Raw genomic sequence first — 20,048 nt, 5'->3', positions numbered from 1 at the left:
ATCAAGTTTGGAACAAGGATAGCGGAAATCAAGGGTGGAGCAAAGATAGTGGGAATTCTCATTGTTGGGACAACAATCAAGAATGTTATAACAACAATCAAGGTGGTTACAACAACAACTACAACAACCACCGGAGCTCAAATCCTTATGTCCCACCAAAGGGGAACCAAATTATTTCAAGTCAACCATCCATTCGCAATCCCGCTAGTTCTAAAATGGAAGATATGCTATCAAGAGTGTTGAAAAAGGTGAAGTCAACCAATTCCTTTTGCAAAGAAATAAGAGATGAAATGAAAAGCTTGAGGAAAATTGTGGGTTCTCATTCAACTTCCATCAAGCAATTAAAATCGCAACTTGGCCAAATCTCGGCCACTCTCAACCAAAGACAAAAGGGAACACTCCCTAGTGATACTATTGTAAATCCAAAGAATGATGGTGATCATAAATTCCATGCAATCACTACTAGAAGTTGCAAGACAATTGGGGGAGAGATTGGCGAAATATAATCTGGTGGTCGATGATGAGAAAATTGTTGAAGAGTCTATGGTTGTTGAGGAAGAAGTGACTCCAAAGAAAAATCATGCTAGTATTGAAAAGCCCATTATTATTAAAGACGGTCCGGAAATTGATGAAGCTTCAAAAGGCAAAGAAGCGGTAGAGGAGGCACCAAGGGCTTTACTGTCTGTTCCAAAGCCTCATCCTCCATTTCCTCAATGATTGGCAAAAAATGTAGATGATGGAAAGTTTCTTAAGTTTATTGAGAGATTAAAGGGGCTTTCAATTAACATCCCTTTGGTGGAAGCACTTGAACAAATGTCCGGTTATGCAAAATTCATGAAAGATCTTGTGACCAAGAGGAGACATGCTAGCTTTGAAATGGTAGGAGTTACACATCATTGTAGATCTATTGTGACAAAAGCCTTGGTTCAAAAGAAGGAAGATCCAGGAGCTTTCACCATTCCTTGCACAATTGAGATGTATAAATTTGCCAAAGCATTATGTGATCTAGGAGCAAGCATCAACTTGATGTCGCTTGCTATCTTTAACAAGTTGGGTTTGGAAACTCCCCGACCCAAAAGAATGAGATTGCTAATGGAGGATAGAACCGTGAAGAAACCAGTTGGTATCCTTTATGATGTGCATGTGAGAGTTGATCGATTCATTTTTCCAGCCAACTTTTTGAGCTTGGATTGTGAAGTTGATTCCGAGGTGCCCATAATCTTGGGAAGACCTTTCTTGGCTATGGGGCGTGATCTTGTAGATGGGGAAAGGGGTGACCTAAAATTTAGGATGAATGATGAAGAGATCATTTTCCATATTTGCAAGGCAATGAAACAACCGGTGGATATGAGTGTTGTGTCGATTATTGATACAATTGATAAAGCCATGGAGACAACCGTTGAGCATGAACATGTGGGTGATATGTTGGTGGCGGTGATAATGAACTATGATGGGAAAAATGAATAAGAGTTCAAAGAGATGGTAAATGCATTGATTGGGTTGGGGTCATACCACTGCAATCCAAAAAAGCTTGATCTTGATTTAGAAAACCAAGCAATGCCTCCCGTAAATCCCTCCATTATTAAGCCTCCTACCTTGGAACTCAAACCTCTTCTTTCACACTTGAGGTATGAATTCCTTGGTCCTAACAACACGTTGCCTGTAATTATTTTCGCCCGATTGACAGATTAGCAAAGGGAAAAGTTTTGGTAATCTTGAGAAGATACAAGAAAGCTATTGGTTGGTGTATTGTGGATATCCAAGGGATTCCGCTCGGTATTTGTACTCATAAAGTCCAATTTGATGAAGATTGTGAACCAAGTGTTGAACATCAAAGGAGGTTGAATCCTCCTATGCAAGAGGTTGTGAAGATCGAGATCATCAAGTGGTTAGATGTTGGTGTTGTGAATCCTATATCGGATAGCTCTTGGGATAATCTGGCTCAATGCGTTCCCAAAAAGGGTGGAATCACCGTGGTTGCAAATGCTAAAAATGAATTGATTCCCACTCGCACGGTCACCGAATGGCGGGTTTGCATGGACGATAGAAAGTTGAACAAACGAACCAAAAAGGACCACTTCCCAATGCCATGCATGGATCAAATGCTTGATAGGCTTGCGGAAAGGGATTACAATTGCTTTCTTGATGTCTATTTCGGGTACAACCAAATCACCATAGCCCACTAGGACCAAGATAAAATCACCTTCACTTGTCCTTATAGGACCTTTGCCTTTAAGAGAATGCCCTTTGGGCTATGTAATGCACCCGCCACTTTTCAACGTTGCATGATGTCTATCTTCTCCGACGTGGTTGAGGAGTCCATTGAAATCCGTGGTTGGGGATTCTTTCTATGAGTGCTTAGGGAATCTTGCTCAAGTATTGAAAAGATGTGAAGAAACAAATTTGGTTTTCAATTGGGAAAAGTGTCACTTCATGGTTCGAGAAGGAATCGTATTGGGACACAAGATTTCGAAAAAGGGTCTTGAGGTTGATCAAGCTAAAATTGAAGTTGTTATCAAGCTTCCTCCCCCAATTTCGTTAAAAGGTATTCGTAGCTTCCTTGGGCATGCCGGATTTTATAGAAGATTCATCAAGGATTTCTTGAAAATAGCCACCCTCTATGCAAGTTGTTGGAGAAGGAGTCGAAGTTTATATTTGATGATGCTTGTTTGAAAGCATTTGAGGGCTTAAAAGAGAAACTCACATCGGTTCCTATCATCATTGCTCCGGATTGGTCTCAACCCTTTGAGTTGATGTGTGATGCAAACGAATTTGCCATAGGGACTGTTCTTGGCCAAAAGCGTGATAAGATCTTCCACCTAATCTATTATGCAAGCAAGACTCTAAATAGTGCCCAAATGAATTACACGGTCACCGAACAAGAGTTTTTTGCTATTGTGTTTGCTTTCAAGAAGTTTTGGGCTTCCTTGTTGGGAACCCATGTGATTGTTCACACCAACCATGCGGCTTTATGTAACCTCATGACAAAGAAAGATGCAAATCCGAGGTTGATATGTTGGGTCCTTCTCTTGCAAGAATTTGACTTTGTAGTCAAAGATAGAAAGGGTTGTGAAAATCAAGTGGCAGACCATTTGTCTCATCTTGAAGAGGTTGGACGTCCATTAGATGGCCTCGAAATCAATAAATCATTCTCATATTAGCAAGTGATGGTGGGTTCATATGATATGATTCCATGATATGCCGACTTTGGAAATTATCATGCTAGTGACATCATGCCGGAGGATTTGAACTTCCACTAAAAGAAAAAGTTCTTGAGTGACGTTCGAAAATTCTATTGGGATGAGCCATATCTATCTCGGGTTTTCACCGACAACATCATAAGGAGGTACATACCCGAAGTAACAATGATGCCCATCATTGAGGCGTGTCACTCATCACCGGTTAGTGGACACCATAGTAGCTCAAGAATGGCGGCCAAGGTGCTTCAAAGTGCACATGAATTTGTGAAAGCTTGTGATCAATGTCAAAGGCATGGGGGCATCTCAAGGAGGCATGAGCTACCGATAACACCGATTATTGAAGTTTAATTGTTTAATGTATAGGGCATCGATTTTATGGGTCCATTTGTGAGTTCCTAGAATAAGAAATATATTATTGTGGCGGTGGACTATGTGTCCAAATGGGTGGAAGCTGTCGCGCTCCCTAATAATGAAGGAAGAAGTGTCACCGCATTCTTAAAGAGGTATATTTTCTCAAGGTTTGGAACTCCAAGGGCAATTATTAGTGATAGGGGCTCTCATTTTTACAACCGATTATTCAAGACTCTTCTTAAGAAATATGGATTCAAGCACAAAGTTGCCACCCCCTATCATCCCCAAACGAGTATGCAAGTGGAGGTCTCAAATCGGGAGATCAAAAGCATCCTCTCCAAAACCGTGAATGCTAACCAGATAGATTGGTCAAGGAAGTTGGATGATGCATTGTGGGCATATTGGATGGCCTGCAAAACACCAATAGGTATATCTCCTTAACAATTGGTATTTGGGAGAGCTTGCCATGGGAAAGCTTGCCATCTCCTGTTAGAGCTTGAACATAAGGCATTGTGGGCCTTAAAAAGGTTGAATCCAGATTAGGATGATGCCTCAAAGTTGAGGTTGGATCAACTAAATGAGCTGGAAGAATTCCGTTTTAAAGCATATGTTAGCTCTTTCCACTACAAGGCCCGCATAAAGCGTCATCATGGCAAGAAGATTTGGAAGAGAGAGTTTACTCCAGGGGATCGTGTGTTGTTGTTCAACTCAAGACTCCAGTTGTTTCCTGAAAAAGTTGAAGTCAAAGTGATCGGCCCCATTAGAAGTCACCAAAGTGTTCCCACATGGAGCAATTGAGCTTGTTTGCCTAAGTGCTAATAGAATCAAGGTGAATGGGCAGCGAGTGAAGTACTACTTAGGATCCCCCAATCAAGCAAATATTATTGAGTTCATCTTCCTCAATGAGCCATAAAAAGAATGATACTGTCGTGCCGCGACATTAAATTAAGCACTTCTTGAGAGGCAACTCAAGTTTCTAATTTTGCATTTTTCTTTTTTTTTTTTCATTCGTTTGATGAATTGTGTAGGATGCAATGTTGCAAGGAAATGGAGTGAAGTGCCCAAGAAAAGAATGCAAAAATTTGAAGCAGGCTGAAGTTGCGGCCCATATGCGGGATCGCATACTGAGTTTGCGGACGCAAACTTCAGCCCATGATTGGGCAATGAGTTGTGCAAAAATGTCAAATATGAGGGCCTGATGCGGCTTTCCATAACTCACATGTGGTGGCATGTCGACTCACATCTGCAAATCAATGACACGTCAGGTAGTCCAACTTGCGGCGTGTTTTGCGGGACCGCAAAACTGTTCATGTGATCGCATACCAACCACAAGTTTCATAAGTATAAAAAGATCTTTTGACCATCTCATTCTCACTTTCCCTCTTCAATTTCAAATGATACAACTCCCCCCATTTTCTCAAATCGTCAGTTTCAAGCGTAAATCACGCCCAACCGACTCCTTTTAGTCATAACCCTCTTCCTAACTCTTGGTATTCTTGCTTTGGTTGACATTCAAAACCATTGGTTGTGCACACACCTTCACTCTCCTAATTTCTAAGGTATGGCTTGCTCTATTCAATTTTAATGTGAAAATGAGTTGATTGATCATAATAGGAGCATGTAACCTACCCTTAGACCATAGTAGGTGGGTTGATTGATTGCAATAGATTCTTTTTCTTATAAAATAGTGTGTGTAATGTGGGGGGTTGCGTTTGTGCTTAATTCTTAAACTTGTGGGTTGATTAAGGGTTTGTTACACTTGTGGGGTGGTTAATCATGCTTTAAAGACTAAAATTTGGGTGTTATTGGGCTTGAATCTTGAAAAAAACGAGTTTGGAGCTTAAAGTTAGGGACGACGATGGAGATGCGACCGTATATTGCGTATGCGGCGTCGCATCTCCATCGCATTGCAATCTTGGGTCCACAGTATCAAGGGTAAAAGGCTTGGATATGCGGTCAAGATGCGTGATCGCATCTTCCCGATGTGGTCGCATCTTGCGCCGCATATTCAGAGCCCAAATATGGCAGTGAGAGGACAAAAATGGGAAAGTTTTCGATGTGTTTGCGGACCGCACATTGCGTAAGCGGCCGCATACTCTCTTTGCAGTCGCAAAACTCTAATTTCAGTCCTACTCTTCTCCCATTTCCAATGCATCGTTGATTGTTTACTGCTTTCTTTTGCTTTTCTTAATCAAAAACACAAAAACATTTTCGTTTTATTTTGGTTAATGGGTGTTGCTTGTACAGTATGACGCGTGGCAAGTAACTTGAGCAGAAAAACCCAGCAAACATCAGCAGGAGGTTTAATAAAAGGAGGAGGCGGCCCTCCGAGAGGCCATGGCAATCAGCTTCAGCAGAGGGCCCCTCATCCACACCATCTGAACCTCAGCCTGCCACCCCTGCCACAGGGCCTATATCAGACAGTGAAAGATTGGCTCGCCAACTGGCGGCAAGATTAAGTATAAAGATGGCCTCCGGTTCAAGGCCCCTGGGGTGAAGGAACGTTATGACAACAAACATTTTTTCAACATCAAGAAGAAAATTAGTTTGAAGGGGTTGGCTGAGAATTTCTCGCGAATCTTGGAACAACTCAGAACAAAGAAATGGATGGTTTTCACAGAATCACCTGGGACCTTCGTGCCAGTAATTGTTCGTGAGTTCTATGCTAATTTAGGGGCGGCTATGGGAAATAACAAGGCAATGGTGCCAGGGTGCACAATTCGGGGGGTGACAGTGCCCATATTCCATGAGGGGATCAATCTAGAGTATTTCGGGACAAAAGGTACACCTCATCCGGAGTATGCGGAGAAGATACGTACGGACGCAGTTGAGGATCAGCGAGCTTGGTTGGCTGAGATTAATGCAGCTCCGGGTACCACTTCCCCGTGGATACATCCGAGGGTTGGGATTATGAAGGCCACTTTGAACATTGAGGCGAAATTTTGGTTATCCTTCATCTGTAGCAGATTCTGGCCTTCCAGAATAAGACGTTAGTGGGCCTTCAAAAGGCTGTATTGATAGCGTGTATCATGACAGCAGTACACATCAGTGTGTGGCGGATTACATACTATCATATTATGGACAGAGCATGGCAGACTTCAAGGTCCATCCCATTCCCTTGCTTGATTACTGCTTTGTGCCGATGGTTTCAGGGGCCCGTGTTTAAAAGGATTGACAGAGACTGCAAGACTATCGGGGTTGTGGATAATCTGCGACTTCACAAAGAAAACAAGAAATAAACAGAAGGAACCAAACTATAATCCTAACTAACCTGATATGTACCAATCCAAATAGATGAAATCAAAGTTCTTTTTGTTGACACAGCCATCTATTAATGTGTAGCAGACAAGGAAAGCATACTTGATCTCCTCAACTATTTATGATACCTATATTAATAAAGCATAGATAGGTCCAACTAGGATAAGGGAGTTCCATAAGAGCCATGACTTTAATAACCTTGACAAACAAAAGTGTGATGTTGTATTACTCTCAACAGAATCCAGTTTAGAGATTGAGACACAAGCAAAAAATGGAATTCAAGCCAGGATCAACTATAGAAAAAATGCCAAGAGACTTTCAAGTCCCAATCGTCCTATGTAGAATATACAACCTTAGGTACATCAACTACATTTTCACACACAACTTAAGCAAGTAGAAGGGCCAAAGATTCCCATGGATGCACAGAAGAATCATTTTTTAAGTTCAGAGTTTAAAATTATTTTACACCTTTTCTCCTGATCCTATTCCATTGCAGAAAGAACCAGGTTGATTTTAAAAGAGGGTGCACATGACGTAGACATGTTCATAAGTAGTGGCCTGATAACGTCCAAATCCACTCCTCAAAGAGAAAGTGTACACGGTCGTATGCAATATAATTACCCAACTATGAGTCGGGGTCGAATCCCACAAGGAACAATATACTAGGCGATCAAGCAAGTAAGGAATTTTCACTTTCTACACTAAGTCAAACACTTGATAATATTTTGGTTTTGAGAAAATTATAACTAATGCAAAAATGTAAACTAACCTAGAAAGCAAGTAAAATGATCAATGGCCACAAGCATGGGTACAAGGGAATTACTCTCAAGTAACAATCCAATGTATTTTACAATTTTACAACTAAGAGCGAGTTTATGCTAATAGATAATGGTTTCAAAAATCTCATTAAAAGTCTTCCAACCAAATCAATGAATTTCACTCTAAACTTTTCCAAGCTTTAGAGTGTGAAATTAAGCGCTACCACTTGAATCTCAAGTTAACTATCCTATTCCTAGCTCAAGTTATTAGATGAGAGCTAAGCCCCAAATCCTTGCTATTACCTCTTTTCCTAACCTCTACTTTCTTTTCCAGGCAAAGTAAGGGTATTTAGGCACAAATAATGTTGTACACCTTTAAATGACATTAAAGCTTGAAGAGTTAATAGTGAAACAATAAACCCACTCAATTAAAAATAAAATTATTTAATACATAAGCAAAATAAGAGATTCATCCAAACTAAACATATGAATATTTGCATAAAACAGATTCAAGCATTGGAATGAAATACCGCACGCATAAATATTCAATACATAGCAAGAGTAGAAGAAATGGGTAAAGAATTTCTCATTGGGTGCCTCTAAATCTTCTCTTCCAAAGTGTTGGCGATGAACCATGGCTCCCAAACTTGTGTAAAAATGGCCAAAGATGAGTTTTACAAAACCTAAAAGAGTATTTATAACATTCCAAAATGGGAACAAATTGTGGACAAAAAATCCTGCGTGTCATACATGCTAATCGCATCTGGTGTCGCATGTGCAACATGCCAGTCGCCTGTTGCACCAAACTATAGCATGTTGTGCATATGCAAGCAGCTGCGGTGCAGCACATGCTGCAGCAAGTGCTGCTCGCGTGCACAATATGCTACTCGCATGTGGCGCTCGCATGTGCTGCACCAACTATCTTTAATTGCTCATATCTCTGTCAGCACATGCTGCAGCAAGTGCTGCTCGCATATGCTGCTTGTTCTATTTTTTTGCTCCATTTTGCTACATTATGCTCTCCGGACATCTTGTCCTACATAATGACATAAATACACGAAAAGTAACACCAAAAGTGCTTGAAGAGTCACAAAAGCTTAAGGAATTAGCATCGAATATCTCGTAATTTCACGCCACATCATGGCCTACTCCCAGTTTTCATTTCCTTCAAAAATGTACAAGTATATCATATCCTTACCTGGTTTTTAATGCTGTACAAAAGGGAAACACATCTATCCAACATGACCAACTTTAGTTTTATCTTCTACTTAGACTTTAGATTAATAAACTCAAAAACATATTTCAAAGTTGGAAACATGATTATTATCTAAAGTATCACAAAGAAGGGATCAAATATACCCTTAAGACTGTACTGCCACCTTAAATGGATGTAAACCACTGATTTCCTTACCTTTAAGGTTTTGCTATAACTTAGGAAAAAGGAAGAAAACAGACCATCTTTCAAACACAAATTGGAATCAAATTAAGGCATATAGAATTTACATAAAGATCTTAATCATGAACCCAGCCTAACAAGATATTAAAGAGTCTACTACACCTTATTATATCATCCACATAAAACTTTTCTTGCCTTATTTTCCAACAAACAGTACTCCTTTTTGGAAGCCTTTCTCTCTTTCCAGTTTTAAGCAAAGACAACAATTTTTCAAATTACCACATATTATCTAACCTAATCAACCCACCTCTCTTAAGACATATCAAAGCCGATCAATAAAATTCCTTTAAGTCCAAAAATCACACACTAGAACCACGTTTAACTATCTAAATAAATAGTTATGAGGGCACAAGAAATTCATTTTTTATTAGGACCCATTTAACTCTGAAAAATGGCAAAGAGAATACCAAATGTGCATATGCAGCAAGTTACACCCCATAGACTTATGAGGAATGCCATGAAAATTTCTTATTTTGGGAAGAAAGATACTATGGGTCAAGTGATACATGACCCTTTCTCAATCTTTTCCTAAGATGTCTTTAAAAGACTTCCCCATTTAGTCAAGTGGTTTCAACCCCCACATCTACACTTATGATCCTCTTTATTACCCTTGAGTATATACCAAAAAGAAGACTGGACAGTTCATGTATCAAGGCCAAACATTTTTCTTAAGGTTTCAACTACATTTTCCCTCTTTTCCCTATCTTTTTTATCCTCTTCTTTCACTCAGACAGGAATTATAGCATCTTTCCTACTTATCTTCATATTTTAAGCCTGGACAATCAAGGACCATGAATTATTATCACCATATTCTACATTCATGCACACAGAAAAGAAAACAAACCCCATGTTTCAAAAAAGAAAGACAAGAAAAAGAAAAGCCTTAATCTCTAAGTTGTTTAGGAATTTCAAAAACATGACCAAAATACTTTATTCCAACCTTCTCTTACTACTTAAAACTTATTAAGTTTGAACATTTAGGATTATCTAAAACTAAAGTCCATTCATGAATGAATATCAATACAGATGCAAGAATGTATGGCATATCAGCCCATTTTCATAACAAGTTTACTGCACTAGTTAGATAAGACAGCTAATGAGGACAAGACTAACAACAGGAGATAACAGAACAGGCTTTCCCCCTAGACAACTACTTCTTTCCATTTTTATACCTTTCAATTCCAAAAGTGATCATTTATCAGATTGCAAACTAACAACCATCTTACTAACTAGTTAGGCTAATCAGATTAATCCTAAGTAATCTTCAAGTGAGGACTTAGTCTTATATTTCCTAGAGTTAATCCTTTGTTTTTCATTTTATCCTTTTTACCAAACTCTGAACATTTATGAATAGACTATTTTCAGGTGTAAGACTTGTGACATGGACCACACAAAACAAGTTATGAACACTATATCTTTAAGCAACAAGTTCAGACCAGAAACTAAAGCTTTGATCAAACCAAGGAAAGAACAGATTACACACTCAAGCACCTCAATCATGTTAGTTCTAGGATTCGCTTCAAATCAGAGACAATTAGCACACACTTTGTCCTACATTAGATGAGAACATAATCACAGGTATTGCCATTAACAGTCTATCAACCCACAAACTCAAACTGAACCTGATTCCATTTTAATCTAAATGTTAATTGATAAAAAGGGCAAACTGTTAACTAATCCTATTTTTATTCTATTCTACATGAGTAAGATCATTTACGAAGGAACGGAAAGAAAAATGGAATAATCTACTGTTATATCTTCAAAGAACCAGCAGACAAATTCAACTTATACTTAAGTATTTATTTATTTATTTTAATTTTTGAAAAGAAGGGAACACACTAGAAATTGTATCCAAATCAATTGTTAAGCTAAAACATTTATAGTTAAGAAGATCTCGATAAAAGACTTTGCTTTACAAGGGAGGGTAGTTCACTGGCTGATTAGCAAAAGGTATGTGATTTCTAATTATAAACAGTATGCAACACCTAGGAGTTGAGTAGAGGAAAATAAGTTGAACTTCACTACATTGGTTCTAATTAGGATTATAGTTAACAAACTAACATGACTTCAAGAAGGAAGGAAAAGGAAAAAATGAATTTTTAAAGTACTTCAACCACATTCCTTCACAGTAGACATTACATGGACAAACAAACCAATAGGGGGTCCAAATAGCCTACTTTCTAATGAGTTTCAACATAACATTCACATTGGCCCTACTGTGTTTGCCTCAAATAAACTATGAGTTAATCACACAACCAAATAGGGAAACTCTTAGCAATGAGAACCACCATTACAAGCATCAAACCACAAGCAATTTAACTAATGTAAATACACTTAGACTAGGCAAATTTCTAAATAACGAAATAAAATGAATTAAGATTTACCTTTTTGTGCGAAGCCAAGAAAAGAATGAATTTGGGAGCTTTGTGCTTCCAACCTCAACAACTCATCCCCCTGAAAAATAAAATGAAGTAAAAAAATATGTTAGAACTGAGCAAACCCCAACTTTTTTCAGTCAAGGTATTTAAAAAAAAAATTACTAAGAAGCTTTTGAAAATCGAAATTTTCGTACTTCTTCAACTTTCAAATTTTCTCTCTATTTTTCTATCTAACTATTTTTTCCCTTGTTTTCTGACCTCTGTTTTTGTGAGAGTCGGGTTCTATTATAGAACCCCAAAACCTCAAACAAGACTAACAATGAACGATGTGGGATAAATCCTCTTCCAAAACCAAATACTCAGTAAACAAAAATAAACGTCCCAGATCTAAAGATGTAGCAACACATTTGGTCAGATCTGATCCTTCTTGGGTCGAGCTATACTAACAACCATGAACCAATAGGAAAACACGAGAAATAATAAACAAAATAACTTAAAAGCAAAAGAAAATCATGAGTTTTGACTGAAAAATCTGAAAAATAAGTAAAACAAGGATTCATTACCATATACGGGTAAAAAGAACACGAAATCGGGTGGAACATTTTATGCTTTCACCATAGTAAGCATGAAGTAGCTGTATTTGTCAGCCATGCTCTGTAACCTTGCCATTTTTGGCAGAGAGAGGCGATGAAAAGTCATGGTGGTGCTAGGGTTTCACTAAAATGGGAGAGACAGAGAGAGAGAGGGGGGAGGGGGGGCGGGTTTAATTACAAAAGGAAAAAATGAATTAAACGGGGGAGGGGGTATACCCCTCTTATCAGTTTAAAAGAATTGGGTTGGGTCTAAGCCTGGCTTTGGGTTGGACTCGGTCCAAAATCTGAATATATTAAAGAGCGCCCTATTCATTTATGTATACACCAAGTGTATACATATATAGATATGTATATCTAGTACACATAAAAAAGATAAATAATTATCTAGTACACACAAAAAAGATAAATAATTAAAATATATTAAAATTGATGAAATTTTAATTATAGGAAAAAATTAGGACATAATAATTTTATTAAAATAGTTTAAAAAATAGTTCAAATTGTTAATGGGCCTAAAATTACGAACATGGCTGGCTGATCATTTCAATTATGGCCTTTTTTGACCTAATTAGCAAATTTTTAAATTAAATTGAATTGGTTATTTCAAATAAAACCACTAATAGGCTAAAGTTGCAAAATGACTTTAACTTATTTAAATCTTGAACAGATTAACTTAATTGTGGCCATGGCAAAATATTTATATATAAAAAGATCAATTTGCAATAATTATCATTTAATTAATTAATTAGCCTAATTATAACATTTACGGGCAATTATGCATATATTCTTTTGACAAATCATGCAATATATAAAAATTAGAGATTTAAAGGATCAAATGGCTAATTATTCAAATTATTTAAATTAGTCAAACTTTCAAAGTTTAAAAAGAGTAAAGTATTTTGATTTCTTGACAGTTTTAAACAATTAAATAAAAGACCCTTTTCTCTCTCTCTTTCTTTTTTTTAATTAAATTTAACAAACATCTCATAAAATATCATAAAAGTACCCATTAATTTCTAAATAAATTTATGATGCCATGAAAACCCTTTTTATCAATTTAAAGGAGTGAAATATTGACTTGGACAATTTATAAAAATCATTTAAATCTTTCAAGATGCCCAAATCATTTTATTTATTATCCGGAGACTCTGAGTGATTGAAATAAATTACGGGAGATCAAAAATTAGGTGTCAACAATGTGTACTTCGTTCTAATTATGTTTGATTTATACTTGTTGATTTATCTGGCTATCTTGCTTTATTGTCTGAATTATGTTAGCTATACTTAGTCGGCCTATGATACCTACCAGTACTGTGATTTTGTACTGACCTGCACTTGCTGCATTCTTTTATGAGTGCAAAGTTTCAGGTTGGGTCTTCTTTCGTCTCCCATGGCTGATAGTCGCTATGAGGACTGCTTCGAATCTACAGGGTGACCACGAGATGCCCGTTGCCTTGAAGGCTCATCCTTATTTATGTCTTACTTTTCCATTCTGAGACATAGACAGATTTGATGTATTATTGTATTTCCAGACTTGTATAATTCGAATTCTAGATGCTCTTGTATGGCTTAGACCACATCCTAGGTGTATTTCTTATTTCCACACTTTCTTCTATATTATTATCATAAAACTTACGTGATTATTCTCTTCCGCTTAATTGATTTATTTACTTGTCTTTAATTTCGTTGGGTTGAGGGTTCGCTTACTGAGGTGGGAAAGGTAAGTGCCCGCACGGCTTAGCCAAATTGGGTCGTGATAAGTGTTGAAGTGTTTATTGGATAGAGATGTATGTTGATCGACGAAAATATTCATGAAATGTTGATCAATTTCAATGCACGTTAAGAAAGAAACAATTCTATGCTAGATAAAATTATATTATTGAATACCTAATTGCCTAATATTTAGAGTCCGAACTCCCAAGTCAACTAAAATTTGGAATTGATTGCATTTTTATTATTGCATTGAAACTTATATTCTCGTGGATTAAGACTTAACAAACTACCCTCTTCTTGAGAAAAAAGCTACCTATGTTTATTCGGATAACATATTATGTTCCATTTTTACTATAAGGAATTGATTAATGTATTTCGCACATATTCGCATTGGTAATAATTATTTTTAGAATATATATGCATTTAAATATTTATTATCATAAAAACGCATTTTGTAATATTTGACGCAAAATATAGTCGCGCAACGCACGAACATAGAGACTAGTATACTATATTTAAAACACGAAAGTCATTAGAAATGTTGATTGAACTTTTTGCCCTTCATTAGAAGACTATATAATAGACAAAATTGTCTTTACTATTTTATTTATATTTATTTATAAATAGATATTTAATAATTCTCCTAATGTTTAGGAAAAGTAAAACCAACTAAATTTGCTTATTAAATCCTAAAGTTATTCGGTGTCAAAACATTGAATGTAACTAATATATTTCCTAATATTTAGCCTTTGTTTTAGGCATAGGACTTCTCTATATTTAGCCTTCTTTTAGGAGTAGGACAAATTGCACGTTATTTTACTCTAATAAACTCACTCAACATATATATTATGTAAGAGGTTTATTACTTTATAATATTTATTAAATTAAAGTCAATTAAAATTTTGCATATTAGTAATTTTTGTCTTTTTTTTTCTCAAATTATTATTTAATAATCTTAATAATACTTCACCCATAGGAGTCCTTTCAAAATAAAAACTGCATTAAAACTGTAATATACATAAACACTAATAATATAGATTTTCTTTCAAAATAATCCATTAAATTTTTACCAAATTTAAATCATTAGACAAAAAGAGAACGACCAACACCCATAAATCAGCAACTAAACCACCAAATTTGTGCCACGTCAATTTGTTCTCTCCTATTCTTCCATTACTAATTAGGTTTAGGATTCTTCTGATACGTTTTCTTTATTTGGATTTAGGATTCTCTTAAACCAATTAGTATTAGTTACTTAAATTATGTTGTTTCTTTGTTTAGGTTTATAATTTTCTTAGGTTTCATGACTCTTTTACCAAAACTGGAAAGCAGGCTACAAAAGGAAAAATAATAAATTTAGATTTCAACAATTACAATTGATATAACGATTGACGGGGTATGCTTGTGATCATCTAAGGTAAATTTTCTAACCTTTAGTTTGTTCTTGAAGCTATGTGATATAAACGTACCGTGTATTCTTGATGATAATTGCAAATTGAAAGATTGTCCGTTGTGATATTTGTTTACAATGTCCCATATGTATTATCAAATTAAAATAGGCTTCTTAATTTTGTACATATTGTTTGGATCATTGGATTCCCTCACAGAAAATTGCAATAATTTTGAAGTCGCATATCACGTCAATAATAATTACATTGATTTTTTTTTTTCAATTAAATGCATATCGCAACTATGTGGTCGTCAATATTATGATACATAGTTATTTTTAATTTTACATGATGAAATATTAATGATATGATGATTTTCCACATTATTTTGACATGAACTCTTGATAGTATGACGATTGATAGGGTAAACTCTTGATTTTTTCAAATAAATGCATGTTGCAGCAATTTGGTCGTGAAGTTTTATTATACATAGTTATTCTTAATTTTGACATGAACTCTTGATAGTGTGATGATTTTCATATTATTTTGACATGAACTCTAGATAGTTTGACGATTGACGGGGTAAACATGCGTGTGATCATCTGAGGTAAACTTTCTAACCTTTAGTTTATTCTTTAGTTATGTTCTTGGAAAGTTTAAGCCAATTTTTCACACTAGTTTGATATGAACTCTTGATAGTATAACGATTGACGGGGTAAACATGCTTATGATCATCTGAGGTAAACTTTCTTACCTTTAGTTTATTCTTGAAATTACGTGATAATAACAGTTCAATGTATTCTTGATGATAATTGCAAATTGAAAGATTGTCGGTTGTGATAATTTTTTTTACAATGTCTCATATATATTTATTTAAAAATTTGAACCATTGGATTCCCTTACAAAAAAATTGCAATAATTTTGAAGTCGCATATTACGCCAATAATCACATAGATGTTTTTTTTCAATTAAATGAATGTTGCAACTATGTGGTCGTCAATTTTATGATACATAGTTATTCTTAATTTTTTACACGAACTCTTGATGATATGACGATTTTCCACATTATTTTGACATGAACTCTTGATAATATGACGATTGACGAGGTAAAAATGCTTGTGATCATCTGAGATAAACTTTCTCACATCTAGTTTGTTCTTGAAGTTATATGAAAATTACAGTAATTTTGAAGTCGCATATTAGGCCAATAATTACTTTGATTTTTTCAAATAAATGCATGTTGCAACGATTTGGTCGTGAATTTTTATTATACATAGTTATTCTTGATTTTGACATGAACTCTTGATAGTGTAACGATTTCCATATTATTTTGACATGAACTCTTGATAGTATGACGATTGACAGGGTAAACATGCTTGTGATCATCTGAGATAAACTTTCTAACCTTTAGTTTATTCTTTTGTTATGTTCTTGGAAAGTTTAAGCCAATTTTTCACATTATTTTGATATGAAACCTTGATAGTATGATGATTGACGGGATAAACATGATTGTAATCATCTGAGGTAAACTTTCTAACATTTAGTTCGTTCTTGAAGTTAATTACGTGATAATAAAAGTTCAGTGTATTCTTGATTATAATTGCAAATTGAAAGATTGTGATAAAAAAATTTACAATGTCTCATATATATTTATTTAAAAATTTGTCATTGTATTCCCTCAAAAAAAAAAAAATTGCAATAATTTTAAAGTCGCATATTACGCCAATAATTACATTGATTTTTCAAATAAATGCATGTTGCAACTATTTGTTCATAAATTTTTATTACACATAGTTATTCTTATTATATACAATTCTTTTATTAATAGACGCAACTCACTTATGCAACTCACCATTTATAATATATTAAAAGAACTTGAAAATTTTCAAACTTTTGGTAGGATCGTGAATGTACTTTTCAAACTTCTGGTAAGCTTAACAATTACTCGATTCATTGGTGGCTATATATAACTTTCCACATTAGATTTCAATTGTGTTTTCACTAAGGACACTTGATGATCTTGAGATTGGAAGTATAACTATTGAATCATTGTTTTTGTATAAGTTTCTCACATATATAACATAATAGTTTATCTTTTGAGCATTGATAGTGTAAAATATACTCACACCTTCTGATCAATTTTAACGATAAGTGTAGTTCATTCTATTAAGTAGCACTCATTGGTGAATATCTAAAATAAATTGTAAATAACCTCATATAATATGTTAAATTACACTAAAAGAAAACCCTTTGTGAATGTTTTTTGTTCATGCAGTTTCAGAGATGATTGTAAAAGAAATTCATTATGTTGTCGATGTATATAACTTAATTCCTATATAAAAGGGATAGAATTAAAATTGATGAGTAAACAAAATATACTAATTAATGAGTGAAGAAAATTATCATAATTTATGAACTTATTGGTATAAAATAACCTTAATCAAATAACAAAAAATATAGCATAACACTTTTATTTATAATAATTATTTATATAAATTACATAGTAATAATAAATAATAATAATAATAATAATAGTAAGAATATTAATAATAATAATAATAATAATAATAATAATAATAATAATCTATACTATATTAAAAGCACAAAAGGCCTTAGAAATGTTAACTGAACTCATTAAAAGACCCTGCAATAGACAAAATTCTCATTTACTATTTCTTCAAATTATTATTTAATTATCTTTATAATATTTAGTTGTTTAAAATCCTTTTAGGTTTAGGAGTCTTTTTATTTATCATTAAATTAGTTAGCTGTCAATCGCCTAATAATAATAATAATAATAATAATAATAATAATAATAATAATAATAATAATAATAATAATAATAATAATAATAATAATAATAATAATCTATACTATATTAAAAGCACAAAGGGCCTTAGAAATGTTAACTGAACTCATTAAAAGACACTGCAATAGACAAAATTCTCATTTACTATTTCTTCAAATTATTATTTAATTATCTTTATAATATTTAGTTGTTTAAAATCCTTTTAGGTTTAGGAGTCTTTTTATTTATCATTAAATTAGTTACCCCTTCAATCGCCAAGACGGCTAAACCTTGGACTCCTACGTTGGGAAGTATTATTTCTTGGTTATAAAATTTTAGGTTTAGGTGATATAATTCTTCAATATCAGTATAGAAGGAGATAAATTCTATCAAACGTCGGGTGAATCTGGCCAGATGTCTCGATAAGGTTGCTAAGTAGTCTGCTCTAGACAATAACCATGGTTCTCTATTAAATGGTGTCTCTGTGCTTCACACTTTGATGCACGATCAGAGGCGGATCCAGGATTTAAATTTTATGAGTTTAATGTTAAGGTTTTTAGCATTGAATCCATTATATTTTTTAGTTAGGGGTTCATATCTACTATTTATTACAATTTTAGTAATTTTTTACACATAAATTTAGGCTCCGCATCGAAAGTTTGGGGTTTAGTTGAACTCCTCACCTTCTAGGCTAGATACGCCTCTGTGCACGATGGCTATTAACAGTGTAAGCGATGATAAAAAGTTGGTTATGAGAAAGATGTTTGGTCCCTTATCAAAAAAAAAAAAAAAAACGAAGGAAGTTTGGTGCCAATTTAGTTAAGCACACTATATTCTACCTTATGTGTATTTATTCTTGCGTTTTTTTTTTTTTTTTTGGTTAACGTATTTATTCTTACGTTGTGACTGGAGTATAGTGATAATATTCAGCGCTGCTTCGTTATGAAAATACTTTAAAGTGACCAGTTTTCTGTTAAAAGAATGCAAGAAATTCAAGAATTTTAATTGTTACGTTGATTATGACTAACACAAGTGTAGGGAGGACAACACTCTTGGTCTTCAAAAGCCAACAGTTAATTATCTAGGTAAAATTTTACTTTTTCGTGTTTGGTTATATTCGTACATTCTATATTTCTATTTGATATTTTTTCTGCTTTCTCCTTGATCATTGATCTTGTGATACAAAATTTAGTTTAAAATTGTTTATATTAACGTTATTGTTCGCTATTGTTGGAATAGAGCAAAGCTAACAAGCTTTTACTTCTTTTTTACATCTCAAATAAATAATTTTTCTTCCAATATTGGCATGGATGTATTATCTAAGTTTATTGGTCCTCTAATGAAGTGATTTTTGTTTATGCTGCAGCGTGGTATATCGCAAAAATTATGGCATCATATATATTCGTTGTTTCAATGCTAAAACTACCGTTAGCAATAAATATTGCTTCTATTCCCAATTATCAAAAGTGGCAGACTAATGGAATTAGAAATCGCTTTTGGATTCAAATTGTCCTTTGCATAGTACTGCCCTTCTAACGTAATTCGTATTCATCTTTTCCTTGGTCCGAAAGTTTTTCTCCAATCTTTGAATCCTATTAGGGTAGTGTCTATCATATTTTTTCACTAATTTCTTGGAGGAGCACACGTCCAGGTCTACTATTTATTATAAGAAACAAAATTTAAAATTTCATTATTCACATTCATGAATAATAGTCTTACTATATTAAACTAAGCCGATTGCTATTGCTTACGAATTGATGCAGTGCTCCTTATTAGTAGTTTTCTGCTCTTTATCACAGTTTAATGTGAATGTATTTTTTATTTCAACAGAAACTTTTATCGCACAACATGGAAGCCGAACTGGAGTTCAGAAAAACTTACATAACGCCAAAATAGAGAATCATTTGTTAAAATATATTTGCTCATTGAGATAAAAGAATCATCAAAGTATTCTTCATCTAACGACGTTCATGTCGGGTGATTTTTTGCTACTTTATGGAAGTTTTTATTACATACTTTCTTTAAATTATTTATTTATTTATTTCAAAATTTGGTTTTGCAATAGTCTATATGTCAACACGACGAGGTAAAAAATTCACTATATTGACAGAAAACTCTCATTACGCAATAAATGGTATTATTTAAGTTTTGTTCATATAAAATTA

General features: G+C 34.4%; 1 protein-coding gene across 1 annotated transcript; it reads left to right on the top strand.

Moving 5' to 3' along the window:
- The first annotated feature begins 543 nt into the window (after positions 1 to 543).
- LOC132612853 (uncharacterized) lies at positions 544 to 1,467 on the top strand. The gene is made up of 2 exons (XM_060326934.1): positions 544 to 643; positions 734 to 1,467. Exons 1-2 carry the CDS (start codon positions 544 to 546, stop codon positions 1,465 to 1,467), a joined length of 834 nt encoding a protein of 277 aa, XP_060182917.1.
- The last annotated feature ends 18,581 nt before the right edge of the window (positions 1,468 to 20,048 follow it).

The sequence above is a fragment of the Lycium barbarum genome, chromosome 10 (genome assembly GCF_019175385.1).
Source record: "Lycium barbarum isolate Lr01 chromosome 10, ASM1917538v2, whole genome shotgun sequence".
NCBI classification, from domain to species: Eukaryota; Viridiplantae; Streptophyta; class Magnoliopsida; order Solanales; family Solanaceae; genus Lycium; species Lycium barbarum.
The sequence above is the reverse complement of the archived record's forward strand: the minus strand, read 5'-3'. Positions and strand labels throughout refer to the sequence as shown.

Bases quoted from the DNA above. Each gene is read 5' to 3' on its own strand.
- LOC132612853 (XM_060326934.1), top strand. From the start codon at position 544: ATGGTTGTTGAGGAAGAAGTGACTCCAAAGAAAAATCATGCTAGTATT. The intron at 644-733 runs GCAAAGAAGCGG...CAAAAAATGTAG, and splicing joins AATTGATGAAGCTTCAAAAG to ATGATGGAAAGTTTCTTAAG.